Source organism: Schistocerca piceifrons, chromosome 7 (assembly GCF_021461385.2).
Source record: "Schistocerca piceifrons isolate TAMUIC-IGC-003096 chromosome 7, iqSchPice1.1, whole genome shotgun sequence".
Taxonomy (NCBI): Eukaryota; Metazoa; Arthropoda; class Insecta; order Orthoptera; family Acrididae; genus Schistocerca; species Schistocerca piceifrons.
Window position 1 is genome coordinate 73,840,142 of NC_060144.1, and position 13,567 is coordinate 73,853,708.

The 13,567-nt window shown below is 42.2% G+C and overlaps 1 protein-coding gene across 1 annotated transcript in view; it reads left to right on the forward strand.

The window, feature by feature from the left end:
• Window positions 1–420: 420 nt before the first annotated feature.
• LOC124804857 (acetylcholine receptor subunit alpha-L1) overlaps window positions 421–13,567 on the forward strand; it is a 617,332-nt gene continuing 604,185 nt past the window's right edge. The window contains exon 1 of the mRNA XM_047265212.1: window positions 421–634. Within this exon, the coding sequence (XP_047121168.1) occupies window positions 443–634 (192 nt within the window). The 5' untranslated portion in view covers window positions 421–442. The remainder of the gene's footprint in view (window positions 635–13,567) is intronic.

Sequence of the window (13,567 nt, forward strand, 5' to 3'; positions counted from 1 at the left end):
TGAGTAAAAAGGAAAATGGTGCGAATTTTATATGCAATGTCCCTCGTATTCTCGAACGGGCCGTGTGTGAACGGAGGAATCTTTTGTGAACGGCGCGGGTACCAGACCGGACCCGCTACGCGCCCCCTCGGAGACGCGTGCGCATGCGCAGCGTGACGCCAGCCGCGGCCCTGCCACACCAGCTGGGCCGCAGTGCTGCCGCCGGGCGGCGGTGGCGGCCCGGGGAACCATCGCAGGCCGCCGGGTCCGGTCGGCCGCCCGAGCTGCACGCGTCGGTGCGCCCCGCCGTAGCCGCAGCGCCTTGCGAGCTCGCACCGAGCCGACGCCGCCGCCGACGCCGCCGCCGACGCCGACGCCTCAGCGACGCCGGGGGCGCTGGTCGCAGCGCGGCGAGACGGGGGCATGGCCGAGCGCCGCCCCCAGTAGCGAGAGCCGAGCCGGCATGGCGGCCGCGCTGCCGCCGCTGCTACTGCTGCTGCTGCTGCTGCTGCACCCGGCCGAGGCCAACCCGGACGCCAAGCGGCTGTACGACGACCTGCTGTCCAACTACAACCGCCTCATCCGGCCCGTCAGCAACAACACGGACACGGTGCTCGTCAAGCTGGGCCTGCGCCTGTCGCAGCTCATCGACCTGGTAGGTACCCGGCGCCAGCCTGGCTGCCCCGGCGTGGGGTCGCGTCGCATCTGCCCGCCACACGCGCTGCTGCGTCAGCCCAGTCTCCGGAGCGGAGCCCGCGGGGGCGGGGTGAGGCCGCAGGGCCGCCGACAGCCCTTCAGCGCGGCCCTTTGTCGGCCCTGCATGCCAAATTAGCCGCCCAAACCCGCGGGCGGGAACACCTGTTAAACTCCGCTATTGTCGACCCCCCGTGCAAATCCGTACACACACAGCGGCGGCGCCTAAGATGAAGGTAGTGTTGCCACTCTGTTCATAATTCACGCAGCTATACGGCGTCTTGCCAGTCTCACGCTTCATCTTCACCATCGGTCATTCCATTTCCTTATATTCCCATATTGTGTAGGCATTGTCTGTACAGCGCTTCCTCCAAATCAGTGGTGTGTCGTCTGTTGTAAGATCGAAATAAACCTTCTGTCACAACACTTAAAAACAGATTAAATATAATTTCTCCCGTTGAGCCCAAACTGACATTTTATGTTCAAAATGAGGTACGTATAGTTCCGCGGTCTAAATTAGTTTCAGTATAATCTTTGTTGCAAGACATCTGGCCGCATTTAAAAAAAAATATTAATTGCCAAGTTACTATTTGGGCATATAGCCCATCATCAGTGGCATCTGATAAAGAGGACATTCAAATTTATGTACACATATCAGATCTAAAACATAAGAACATTTTGCTTACATTGTCGAAGGAATATAAAAGATGACGTACGTGAGCTTCAGATGTCGTGTGCGCTAATGCTTATGATACTAAAATTGATGTAAGTCGAGAAATAGGAGACAAATGCAGTGCACGGTCTACAGCAACCTGCACTTTAACAAATACTTTCAAGCTGCAGAGCACCCACCGTACAAGACTTGCACAAATATAATTATTACACAGATGTTACTGAGTTATATTGCATACACCGTCGTTCTGATAAAAACTACATGAAACTCTTAGCATCGTCACGGTATCACACAGAACACTTCAAACAAAGACGTATGTCTCAGAATTTTCAGAATATCCTCCAATGCCATTCCGTATTCTTGTCGGAGTGGCCAATACCTCATTGCGTTTATAGAGGCACTAAAATGTTTATCCATTACAAAGAGCATTTTCCGCGGGATGTACAACACCGCTATACATCGGAATCTCACCCGTCAGTGTACCTGATCTGCTCTTGACTGACCTGAACAAACACAGACATTCCACGCCGATTTATGGCAACGTAATTGTTCAGAACAAAACTTATGCCAGGACATGTAGTAAATATCGATAAAGACAATTTATTCCGTGACTTGAAAACAAAATTACTTATATCCAACTTCTTGAAAAGAAGCCTCCAAAGTCTTCTTTTTATGTTCACATTCTTCTTTAATGAAACTAAAGTACAAGAGTTTGTCTTCCTCTGAAGAATAGTACTTTCCAGTTCTTGCAAGTTTACTGTACTCAGCAGATGCTGCCCTGCAGTAACAACATATTTGCCCATCTATATGTCACCGTTATTTCTTCAACATCGTTTGTGTTTTGTACTGCATTGTTTCCAACTTTTGAACTTCATGTCTCTCGTTTCCTGTCACCAAGTTTACTGAAATTATTTCGGACTACTTACGATGTGCTTGTACAACCAAAACATACTTAAAATTGTATAAAAGTAAAGAAGAAACTGTTAACCAATTTCTCGTATCTCAGTAGCAGGTTTACGTATGTTTCCTTACGTTGGGAACACAAGGAACAAATTACAAAATGTTTTTCTCTCAAGCCAGTAGATCGTCTTCCATACACTGTTTTTTTTTCTTCTCCCAGCCGTCATCTTTCCTTTCTCTCATTTTCAGAGTCTCCGCTAACATGCCATACTGTAAAAAAAGACTGAGTACATTTTTCTGTAAAAAGACGCTCTGTCGAATTATTTTAAAAACAAAAGCACATCTGCATAACACTCATAAAAAGCCAAATTCTAAGTTCTAAAATGTTTTTCGTTGGTTGTGTTCCACAGCTTTTATAAATTGTAGAAATTACATTATGTGATATGTAAAATACTGCCTGACGAATCATCGTTAAGATACATACTAATACACACTACCACAAATCATTCTTGTCAACAAACGTGAGATGGTTGTCTTCATTCTCCATACATAAACAGTAATGCATTTAGTAAAAATTTAAAACAAGTAAAAGCAGACGAACTAAAAAAGAGATGAAATGTAATATTAAAATAATGCAGCGTACTGGATGCTGTAAACCAGTGGGATAGTGGAAATAACACACTTTTGAAAGTGGTCATTATCATGGTGTAATGCAAGTTTCCGATTACAACATTTATGCTGGAAAGAAACATTTAACTATGCAGTTTCGAAAAGGACATGAGAGGAAAACCGCAACAGAGCAGAAACATGCATCGGTATCAAAACTTTTGAAACGACCTCAAAAAATGACTAAAAATTTTCTTTATAAAATAAAAACGGTCAAATGTTCTGTGAAATGAAAGTAAGAAATGAAATATATTAGAGAAACGTTTGTCGCACCTTTGAATGATGCTCTAAATCATGTACAGCAAACGATATACCGATCGAAAATTTCATTTTCAATGTTTCTCTTAGAATCTCTGAATTCTGATGAGTGCTAGACGATATTGTCTGGTAAATTGTGTCTTCTCGGCGGTGAGCTGCTGTGTGGACTTGACATATTTATATCATTTGTGCCAAAATGTTTGTAAAATTTATAACATTTTTTCAGTCTCAAAAATTTTTGAGCAGAAAATCCTTCAGATATCAGGAAAGAAAATGTGCATTCTGAATAGGAAACTAATTAGCTGGAGAGCATCATTCATTCACGTGCAAAGTATTACCCTAATGTATTTTATTTCTTACGTTTAGACAAATCATTTCACAAAATGTTTGACCGTTCCTTTTTTATTTATTTTTTGTATTTCATGTTGTGTACATGAAACTGTCCTCGAATTTTTTTTCTATGTCCATCTTTGGGACTGACGGGCTGCGAAACTTCGGCCGTTCGCTTGCGTAATAAAATAAAACACCTGCAGCCGTCGTTTTGATGTTATTTTATTATATTCCAGGCTGTTTCAGTGACTCAATACATTATCGTCAGGCCAAACTGACGTTAAGAGGTTGAATTCCAATCGTATGTATGATCCCATCAGTGGCCGACATCTGTGAACTGGCTTCCGTACAATACTGTAAAAGCGATGTCGCGTCTGTAACCATCAACTACCAACTGAGTTCAACCCATCAGCGTCAGTTAAGGCCCGAAGCTGGTGTATAGAGTTGCTGAAAGTGGTTACAGTATAATAAAATAACGTCCAAACGACGGTGGCAGGTGTTGCATTTTATTATGTGTTCTCTAAATGTGCTAAATGTAGTATTTGATAAGAACGAAGCCGTTGTACAAATCAAATATCACGCCAACGCAATACTTTATACGTTAAGTAGATACACCTGTAAGACACAAACTTTCTGACACCTCAATTGCTTTCTTGGCGTCTTCTGTTCTCGAAATGTTGTCAGGTTAGCCCTTCGTTCGAACGATGCCATTTTGGGGGACAAATATCACACGTATGCAACTTTTTATGCGCAAAATCGCTAGACCTTAAAGGGGAAATCTTTTTGACACATCATTTAAATAGGTAAAAATGTTTCAGTTTTCCTTAGGTGGATGACTGTCAAACACTCAAACCCTTTTATGCAAAACTAGATCTCCCGTTGGTCAGTTTTGTACACCATTTGTCAGTTTCGCAGTCTTCGTTTGGCTACGAAAATTCGGACAGTAATTCATAGCGTAATTTGCCCTGAAAGTGTGAGAAAGATTTTCTTAATAACCCGGTTAACTTTCAAACAAGTATACAGGCCTCATATGGTTGAATTTGCTTCCCCATTTGTCCACTCCACTCTTAGTTTGTCTATGAAAATTCGGATAGATGCCCTTTGCGTAATTTATAGGGAGTCATGTTTTCGGGTCAGTCAAACATTTGACCAACAGCTTTTAAAAATTCGGAAAGCTTGGGATCCAGTTGTGTTTTATATGTTGTAAATGTGGCAGTCTTGCTCCAGTCTTCCCGCTTCGAGAGATGGCAAACAAGTGTGGAAAGAAGTGTTAATGTTGTTTCACTTTCAGTCAGTAATTATGATGTCTGATCTATCCTGCACTTCACTGAATTTTAACTTAAAAGCATCAGATAACATGGAGCGTAATTGTGATCTGATACAGAATTCTGTTGATAAGTGTCCGTAATAGAAAAGAAAGTAATGCAAAAAATACTAACTAACGTCATAAAAGTAAAAGAACGTTTAAATTCATCGGTAAAATGCCTATAATTTGATAGATTCCTATACTAATTTTCTGAAGTCATTTTGTATCAGTTCTGATCTACTGAAGTAAGAATGTTTATGTGATACAGTATAAGGTCGACTTTTTCTATTTTTACCTCAGGGTCATTTCGTAAGCAGTATGTGGGAGAAGTATGCTTTCCGATACTCTGTAGAACATACCTCTCACGATATTGACAGTAATACTTCCAGTGATGCATAACACCTTTCTTGTGGCATCGCGAGACTTTCTCACACTGAACACAGTTCATATTTCTGATCGTGTTTATGTCACTTTTATTGTTGCAATTAGCCTGTGCTTGGCATCAGATTCTCCTACAACCATTTTACTGTTGTCTTTCCAGTTTAAATAGCTCCACATGTATATTGCGTCGTTCTTGCTGCTTCCAGTGATGATGGCAAAGGGAATATCAAGTATCTAACGTCCCACCCCCGTCCATTTATGCGCAATACGTTTCATTTTTTGAGTTCAGTGTGACTGCCTGTTCGTGCATCAGGGGTCGACCCTCGTTACACTTTTTGGCATTTCGACTTCCTTATATACGAGACCATTTGCTCTAACGGCGCCGTGGGCACTCCAAAATTATGTGCGTCGATGTGTTTAGAGTATGATTCAAAGGTTGAGCACAAACTGAAGGAGCTGATAGACGAGTCGAAATCAACTTTGGAATATGGACTAACGGTCGTCGAAGTAGTATTGAGCTGCAGTAAAATCTTTAGAATGTAAGGAACAAGACGGCGCACGCGCCTTAATTTCAACGAAGACAATGTGCTGTTCACGTGACAATGTTGTACTTTACAGAAGGTGCTCAACATGGCGAACACCACGTTTAAATACAAGCATAACATCTTCGTATAAAGTGTTGGAGCACTCTACCAAGTACACCAGGTATCAGCCGCTCCAATTGGACCTCCGTTTCCGATCCAACGCTTGCAATATGTGGCACTGAGTACATGACACACTTGCACATCAGCCTGAGCTGTTCCTCCGTCAGGCTACGTCCAGATATGATCAAGCATGTCAGGTAGTGCTTTCTTCAACAGTTGCTGAACTTAAAGCGCGAATGCATTGCTCTCGTTATTGTTTCTGCTGTTCCTAAGCTTTCATTGACTCAGGATGACTTGCAGGACCGTAAGTTCCTGTTCCCATGTTGTCGTATTGTGGCTCATCTGTCAGCTTTTGCAATTTTTCTGCAGGATTTTGAATCTCGTTGTATGTATACATGTCAGTAACAGTCCTTAATAGTTCCTTAAGACATGTACGAAGCCGCTGCCCCATCAGAAGATTTCTCACTGTTGGAAACATCACGTACTTCTCTATTTTCTAGGATGTTTGCAGTTTACCCAGAGAGCAATTCCAGTTTTCTGCTTGATTGTGTTTTGTTCACTGGCTGACAGTGCACAGAAGACTCAAATAAATACCAGATACCTACGAATACGGCATCAAGGATGGCGCTCCTGATTAAAAACTACAAACTGATCATGTTACCTTCCATTCAGAAGGCTGTTGGATGCAGCCACTGTTATACTGACTTGTAAACAATAGATTTCAGCTATCAGTTGTCCTTTTATAAATTTTATTGGAAGGTCTAGATTTCAGCTAGAAACTAGCCATTCTCGATGTACTATCATTTTTGATCAATGCATGTAATGCATGTTGGTCGGGCTTCATCCACAGTTCATTGAATACTCAATGAATATACTCAATGACTACTTCATTGAATACTCAATGAACTGTGGATGGAGCCCAACCAACAGACATTACATGCGTTGACAAAAAATAAAATTTAAAAAAATAACGACTGATAGCTGAAATCTATTATTTACAAGACAAAACTACAAATTACTGCTAGACGGGCGCAACTTGTTTTCGTTTTATATTCGGACTCAAACAGTTATCACATCAGGATCAGATATTATTTCTCTACTGGGCGGAGATTTTTATTTCAAGACCTGCATATCTGTCAGTGTGTGTGTGCTTAACTTTCGAGGGCAGTAGGTAATGAAATGCCCTATGTATATCTATAATCCATGCACAGCTGAGGAAAACTTACGGACGAAAGTAACTTCCACTTGATGTTTCACTACCAACATAAGACTGTAACACTTGGACCAGACATAAAATAACTGTTACGTTACAGCGCAGAAGGTAACGGAAAGAAATAAATACTTTACGCAAAGACAATAATTACGCTGAAGTCACCGCGATTTCTGAGGATCCCCTGGACATTAGGGAAGATGGGACATGATTCTTGATAGAGTGTGATCATCACGCACGGCATTGCATGCTCTGCACTGTGCTCCGACGTCGCCCACAACGTTGCTACGGAGTTCCTGTTGTACGTCGCTCTGGTACTCCATCAGCGTTGCTCACAAAAATAATCGTCAGTAGTAGAAACTAAATAAGTCATTTTTCAATTCAATAAACTTTACCAACAGCCCTACACTTTAAGATATTTTGTTTTATTTTAAAAGCAACTAGATTCGGAAATTCAGAGCTATACCTTAAGGTCGTTGATTCGAAAAAAAAGTGTATGGGTCCTGAAGATGGCAAAACGAATTGACGAAACTGGTTGCTTTTAAAATAAAATAAAATGTCTTAAAGTGCACGGCTGTTGGTAAAGTTTATTGAATTGAAAAGTGCGTACCAGCCGATGTCCCCTGAGCGTAATGGACCAACAGAGAAATAAGTCATTGCTTTACACTTTTAGGGACAAACAAAAAAGTGAATACTGTCATATGTATTACTGCTACATTACTGGAATTTTTCAGAACTGAAAGTGACTTCGTTCCGCTTTTATTGAGAGAGAAATAATTAGAGAACATTATTTCGATATTTAATGAGTTCAGAGCTTTTAGACTAATTTGGTTTCAACTGTTTACAAACATATTTTTGGCTTTTTTAAGATTTAATTGTATGAACACTTCATAATACATTAGTATGGTCTGACAAAATAGCACAAACTGTATTATTTTAATAGCAATAGTGACTAACTGTACTTTAGCTATAACTTTAATCAAACTTTGGCCAAGAAAGCACGTCTTCATAGAATAATCTCTTTGTAGCAGGCACATATCCAACGACTTTCTTCACTTCTTCCATCTTCATTCTGGTAATAGGTATTTGGTATGTTGAGTAGGCCGTTGGAATGCTGTCCATTAATCCTGGAATGATGGGCTCATGTCTTCTAAAGTGGAAAGTGTGTCTTACTAATCAATCTATATACAGATTCGAAATACGCGCCAATTCGTTCCTGCATGTATATTCAAGAAAGCTTTCTTGCAAACCAGTTTCTTTTCACTTACAAGCATTTTATGGTAAAGTAACGTTGCATCCCTACAGTTTTCTCAACACTCTGGATCAGACTCCCGAGGATGCCTCTGCTTTACTTCCTTTGCTTCAATAAGGCACTGCAGATGCAAGTCCTGGGCGCCTTTGATAGGAAGATCAAGATATCTTGCCAAAATATTATTACGTTGAATTACGGTTCAAATGATTCAAATGGCTCTGAGCACTATGGGACTCAGCTTCTGAGATCATCAATCCCCTAGAACTCAAAACTACTTAAACCTAACTAACCTAAGGATATCACACGCATCCATGACCGAGGCAGGATTCGATCCTGCGACCGTAGCGGTCGCCCGGTTCCAGACTGTAGTGCCTAGAACCGCTCGGCCACGAAGACCGGCGTTGAATTACGGCATTGGAGTCATAACATTTCATTCAGCAGCTGAGAGGGAATTAATAACATAAGACTGGCATTGCTGGTGATACTGATATTATTTACATCTATACAGTTTCCTACGGTTGCTCCAAGAAAGACTGATATTTACCTGCAAGGTTCTGTAACTGCTTTCCTTGGGACATAATCTCCTCTGTAATTTCGATAACGGAGTCCTTTGGTACGAGCTATCTTTACCCTATTCCTTTCATAATCTGCACTACTATTCTTCCTTTGTCCGCAGCTCGTGGTCGTGCGGTAGCGTTCTCGCTTCCAGTGCCCGGGTTTCGGGGTTCGATTCCCGGCGTGGTCAGGGATTTTCTCTCCCTCGTGATGACTGGGTGTGTGTGATGTCCTTAGGTTAGTTAGGTTTAAGTAGTTGTCAGTTCTAGGGGACTGATGACCATAGCTGTTAAGTCCCATAGTGTTCAGAACCATTTGAACCATTTTTATTCTTCCTTTTTGGAGCCATAGTAATACAATCAACTGCCGCTCAATGAACATTAAATGTGACTGTTAGTGCCACAACAAAGGAAGTGGATAATTTAATCAACAATGTGTACTAACCAGCCGGAGTAGCCGTGCGGTTCTAGGCGCTACAGTCTGGAGGCGAGCGACCGCTCCGGTCGCAGGTTCGAATGCTGCCTCGGGGATGGATGTGTGTGATGTCCTTAGGTTAGCTAGGTTTAAGTCGTTCTAAGTTCTAGGGGACTAATTACCTCAGAAGTTAAGTCGCATAGTGCTCAGAGCCATTTGAACAATGTGTACTATTGGAGGAAAACAGATTCTGCGCGGAAACGAGCAGCATCTGTTGAAAAGAAATAAGTCAGTGACTTATTTGGTTTCACCAACAAACAGCGTAGAGTGGACCATCTTTTCTACCACTTGTAGGTGCGTGACATGTTTCATTTCAACACCAACGACAGGCTATACTCTTAAATGTACCATTCAGTGAAAAAACGAAAATTGAAAATTTTGACTAATTTCGTTTCAAGAATTTGCGATTCGCTGGATGTCTATTGTGCATATGGACATGCCACAGTAAGTCTCTCCAACAAACTGCAGAAGTTAGTGACGGGATTTAAGTTAGGGGAAAGGACAGCTCTCCCACCTACGCTGTTCGAGGCTGTCGTGCTTTGTCACCCAAAAAACTGAGGGCAAGACCGAACGCACCAATGAAAAGATGCACAACGGTACAGAGTACAGTATCACAGTGACGTAGATGGGTGAGAGTCCCGTGTGCGGAGATTTGGAAGTCAGTGCCCCCATGCAGCTCTATGCCTACCCAAATCGTAATATCTTGACCACCAAAACTATCACCTTCGACAGTGTTCCTGTTTGCGTAACATTACCCCACACGGCGAGAGGTGGGAAAGCTTGTCAGTGCGGAAGCACTTTGCAATGCATACACGGCCGTCAGCGGTGGTCACACACCCTATTGAAAGCCACATTCCATATTCTCTAATGTCCAGGGGACCATCTTGAATCTCAGTGACGTCAATTTAATTATTGTGTTGAATAAAAATGTCAAAAAATTTTCAAATGTATATGAAATCTTATGGGACTTAACTGCTAATGTCATCAGTACCTAAGCTTACACACTACTTAACTTAAATTATCCTAAGGACAAACACACACACCCATGCCCGAGGTAGGACTCGAACCTCCACCGGGATCAGCGGCACAGTCCATGACTGCAGCGCCTTAGACCGCTTTTGTTTTCAATTTTTTCGTTGGTGATTGTTGTGTTTGGTCGTTGTGGACGTCACATGACATCCGTTAAAGTTCGTTTGTTGATCCTTCCACGAAGTTTTTTTATTACAGAGGCCAACCAGCTCTCAGACCGAACACGCTGAGCTACCGTGCCGGCACCAATATTCTCCGAACCCTGTTACTTGGCAGTCACATATGCGAAATTTACTTTCGTCTATACGGACCTGTGCATGAACTGCAGAACCTACCGCGCTTTTCCGGTCTATACGTTGTGCTTAGTCTCGGTTATTTTGATACGGTTTTCACTAATAGAGCTGTTTGTGACGAACGTTTGTGTACGTAATTTATTGTTAATTTGCAAGGTTGCTTTTATTCTGCCACAGAACAGTGTAAACTGTTGATAGTAAAGTAAAAACAATGTAAGGAATACAGACCGTAAAAGACTGCAACGTGCGTAACGGCAGACAAAAATATTATTTGTTTTTTTTCCAGCTTAGTGTATTTCCACACACATTCCGACAACTGATTAATGTGCTCAGTATGGGGCGTGGCCACCTCTGGTACCAATACAGGCATCACGATGACGGGATATGCTGTGAAAGTGTCATCAATCTCATGTTGAGGCAATAGCGCCCATTCTCCCCGCAGAACTGTTCGCTAGTCTTAAAAGTGGCTGGTGGATGCTGACATGACGCAATTTGTCTCCCTTTGGGATGTTTTGGAACGCTGACTTCTTACCAGGCCTCACCTCTCCTCAGTGAAGCACTCCGTGAAGAATGGGCGGTCATTTTCCAAGAAACCTTCCAGCACCTGATTGAAGGTATGCCTGCGTGTGGAAGCTGTCATCAAGGCTAAGGGGGCGCCAACACCATATTGAATTCCAGCATTACCGATGGAGGGCACCACGAACTTGTAAGCCATTTTCAGCCAGGTGTCCGTATACTTTTGATCACATAATGAATATATTTTACTACCGCTACGACAGAATGGTCGCCCAAACAAGCTGAGGCGAGTCGCCAGTGAACAATAAAAATATCTTTATTGTGAAATAAAAACAAAAGAAGATAATACCAGTACCATCGAAATCTGCTTATGGGTAAATTTATGTGCTGTCTGGCTCTGCATTCTACCCTGCTTGACCTATCCTTGGCAAACTGGCCACAAGGCGGTGGAGGTGTTTACTGTGTAACCGCCCGCCATTCATCCGCAGAGACTCCTCCAGTGTTTGAGGACGGTCTTTGAGACAAATCGCTGTAATGTTCGACAGGTCCCGATCAGGTTTAATCCGTTTGTACTGTATGACATTCTATTAGTCTGATTCTAGCGTCGTGGAGGGAAGTAGTCGCGAGCTGGACGCGGTGTGCTCGTGCATTATTGCTTTGGAAAACGAAACAACAACCATAATATTTGCTACAGGGCACAACAATAGTTTGGAGGGTCCTCTCCCAGGTACTTTGCAGCCCTCAAACTACCGTCGCCTGTGACATGTGGCGTCCTACCAAGTAACATCGTGCCGGCCCAAGACATCACTGATCCCCTGCCTGTTGAGTGTGAAGAACAGCAATATTGAGGACTACACTCTACTACAAATACCGCGAAGAAAAATAAAAATGGTGCGCCCCAAACTTACCGAGTGCAGTTCGCTTCGCGTGGTCTGTGACGACACAGCCTTCCCAGATACTTCTGAAAAGGCAGCGCGCAGTCCATTTACATTCCTCTCTGGGCACATATGAACTACAGTTTGTACGTAGAGATCATTAGCTGGTTATGTTGACCGTCAGCGATCAGTATGGTGCACACTAAAATCTAACTGTGATCTTTGTAAACGTAACTAGTCAAACAAACAAAAATATGCAAGTTACATGTAACTGACAACAATTGAAGGGCTTATTTCAATAGTGGTGGTAGTCAATTTTTGTTCATTTTGAGATACAGAGTCCTAAATGAGCGCTGAAAAATCTGCAGTTGAGGTACCAGAAATATTCAAGCATATGGCTTCTTGCTAGAGATGAACCTTTCTTACTGTTTGTTTCGATCATTAATGTCAGAAGCATTATAGGCAGAAAAGTGGAGGTAATGGACTTGTACCACTATTGAAATAAGCCCTTAAATTAATCTTCGCAAGCATAACGGAAAACAAGTTCAAGTGTCTCAGATAGAAATAATTAGACAGTACAGCAAGGGAAATATGAGGAACTAGGAATTAGGTAGCTATTACTGTAATGGAATTCGCCTCATGCATGTTCTTACGTGCAATACACATGTTTACGGAGTTTGCATAATGTTAAACAATCTTGAACGTTATTTTAACGAAAAAATCTGAACTCTGAACACAGACAGAGAAGATAGCATTTGTTTGAACTTTTAATGAGATCATTTGTCATCAATCAGCTGTACGAGCACTTACCGAGAAATGCTAAAATATCACAGCACGTATATAAATATATGTAATATTAGCGGTATAGTGAAATGTTTCAGATATTTGCCAGTTAAGTGGGCTTTGCGATAATTTTGTGGTCCGTAGAAGAGTGCGAGTTTAAATAACCACTAAGGTACAGAAGGGATAGAACACTGGAATCGCTTTCGGGGGGAGGACTGTTCAAATCCCCGTCCGACCCCCTGATTTAAGTTTACCGTGATTTCCCTAAATCGCTTCAGGTAAATGCCGGGATGGTTCCTGTGAAAGGGCACGCCCGACTTCCTTCCTCGTTCTTCCCTAATCCGTACAGACCCGATTACCTCGCCGTTTGGTGGCCTTCCCCGGATCAACAGAAGGGACAACGAGGAATTAAAAATATTGAAACCAGAGTTATTAATAATATGTTCTATTAGAAAATAACTCCGTTTACAGAATATTCAGACGTATAATGAACCTCTATAATCAACATTGAAATTTAAACGGAGTGTCAAAGATCAAATTACGTTACAGTATCTACAAATATTGACATCAACGAGTGAAACTAGCTTCTGCAGAATGTGAGGCGCTTTAGTAACTAGAATTATTATATTCAGCTGCATAGATCTTTCGATCCAACCAGGACATTCTAGTTGCACCTGTCCACAAAGAAACTAAGCTCCGTTTTCGACTGCAATGCCAAATAATGGCACAAGACTTACCGTGCCTGTGTGA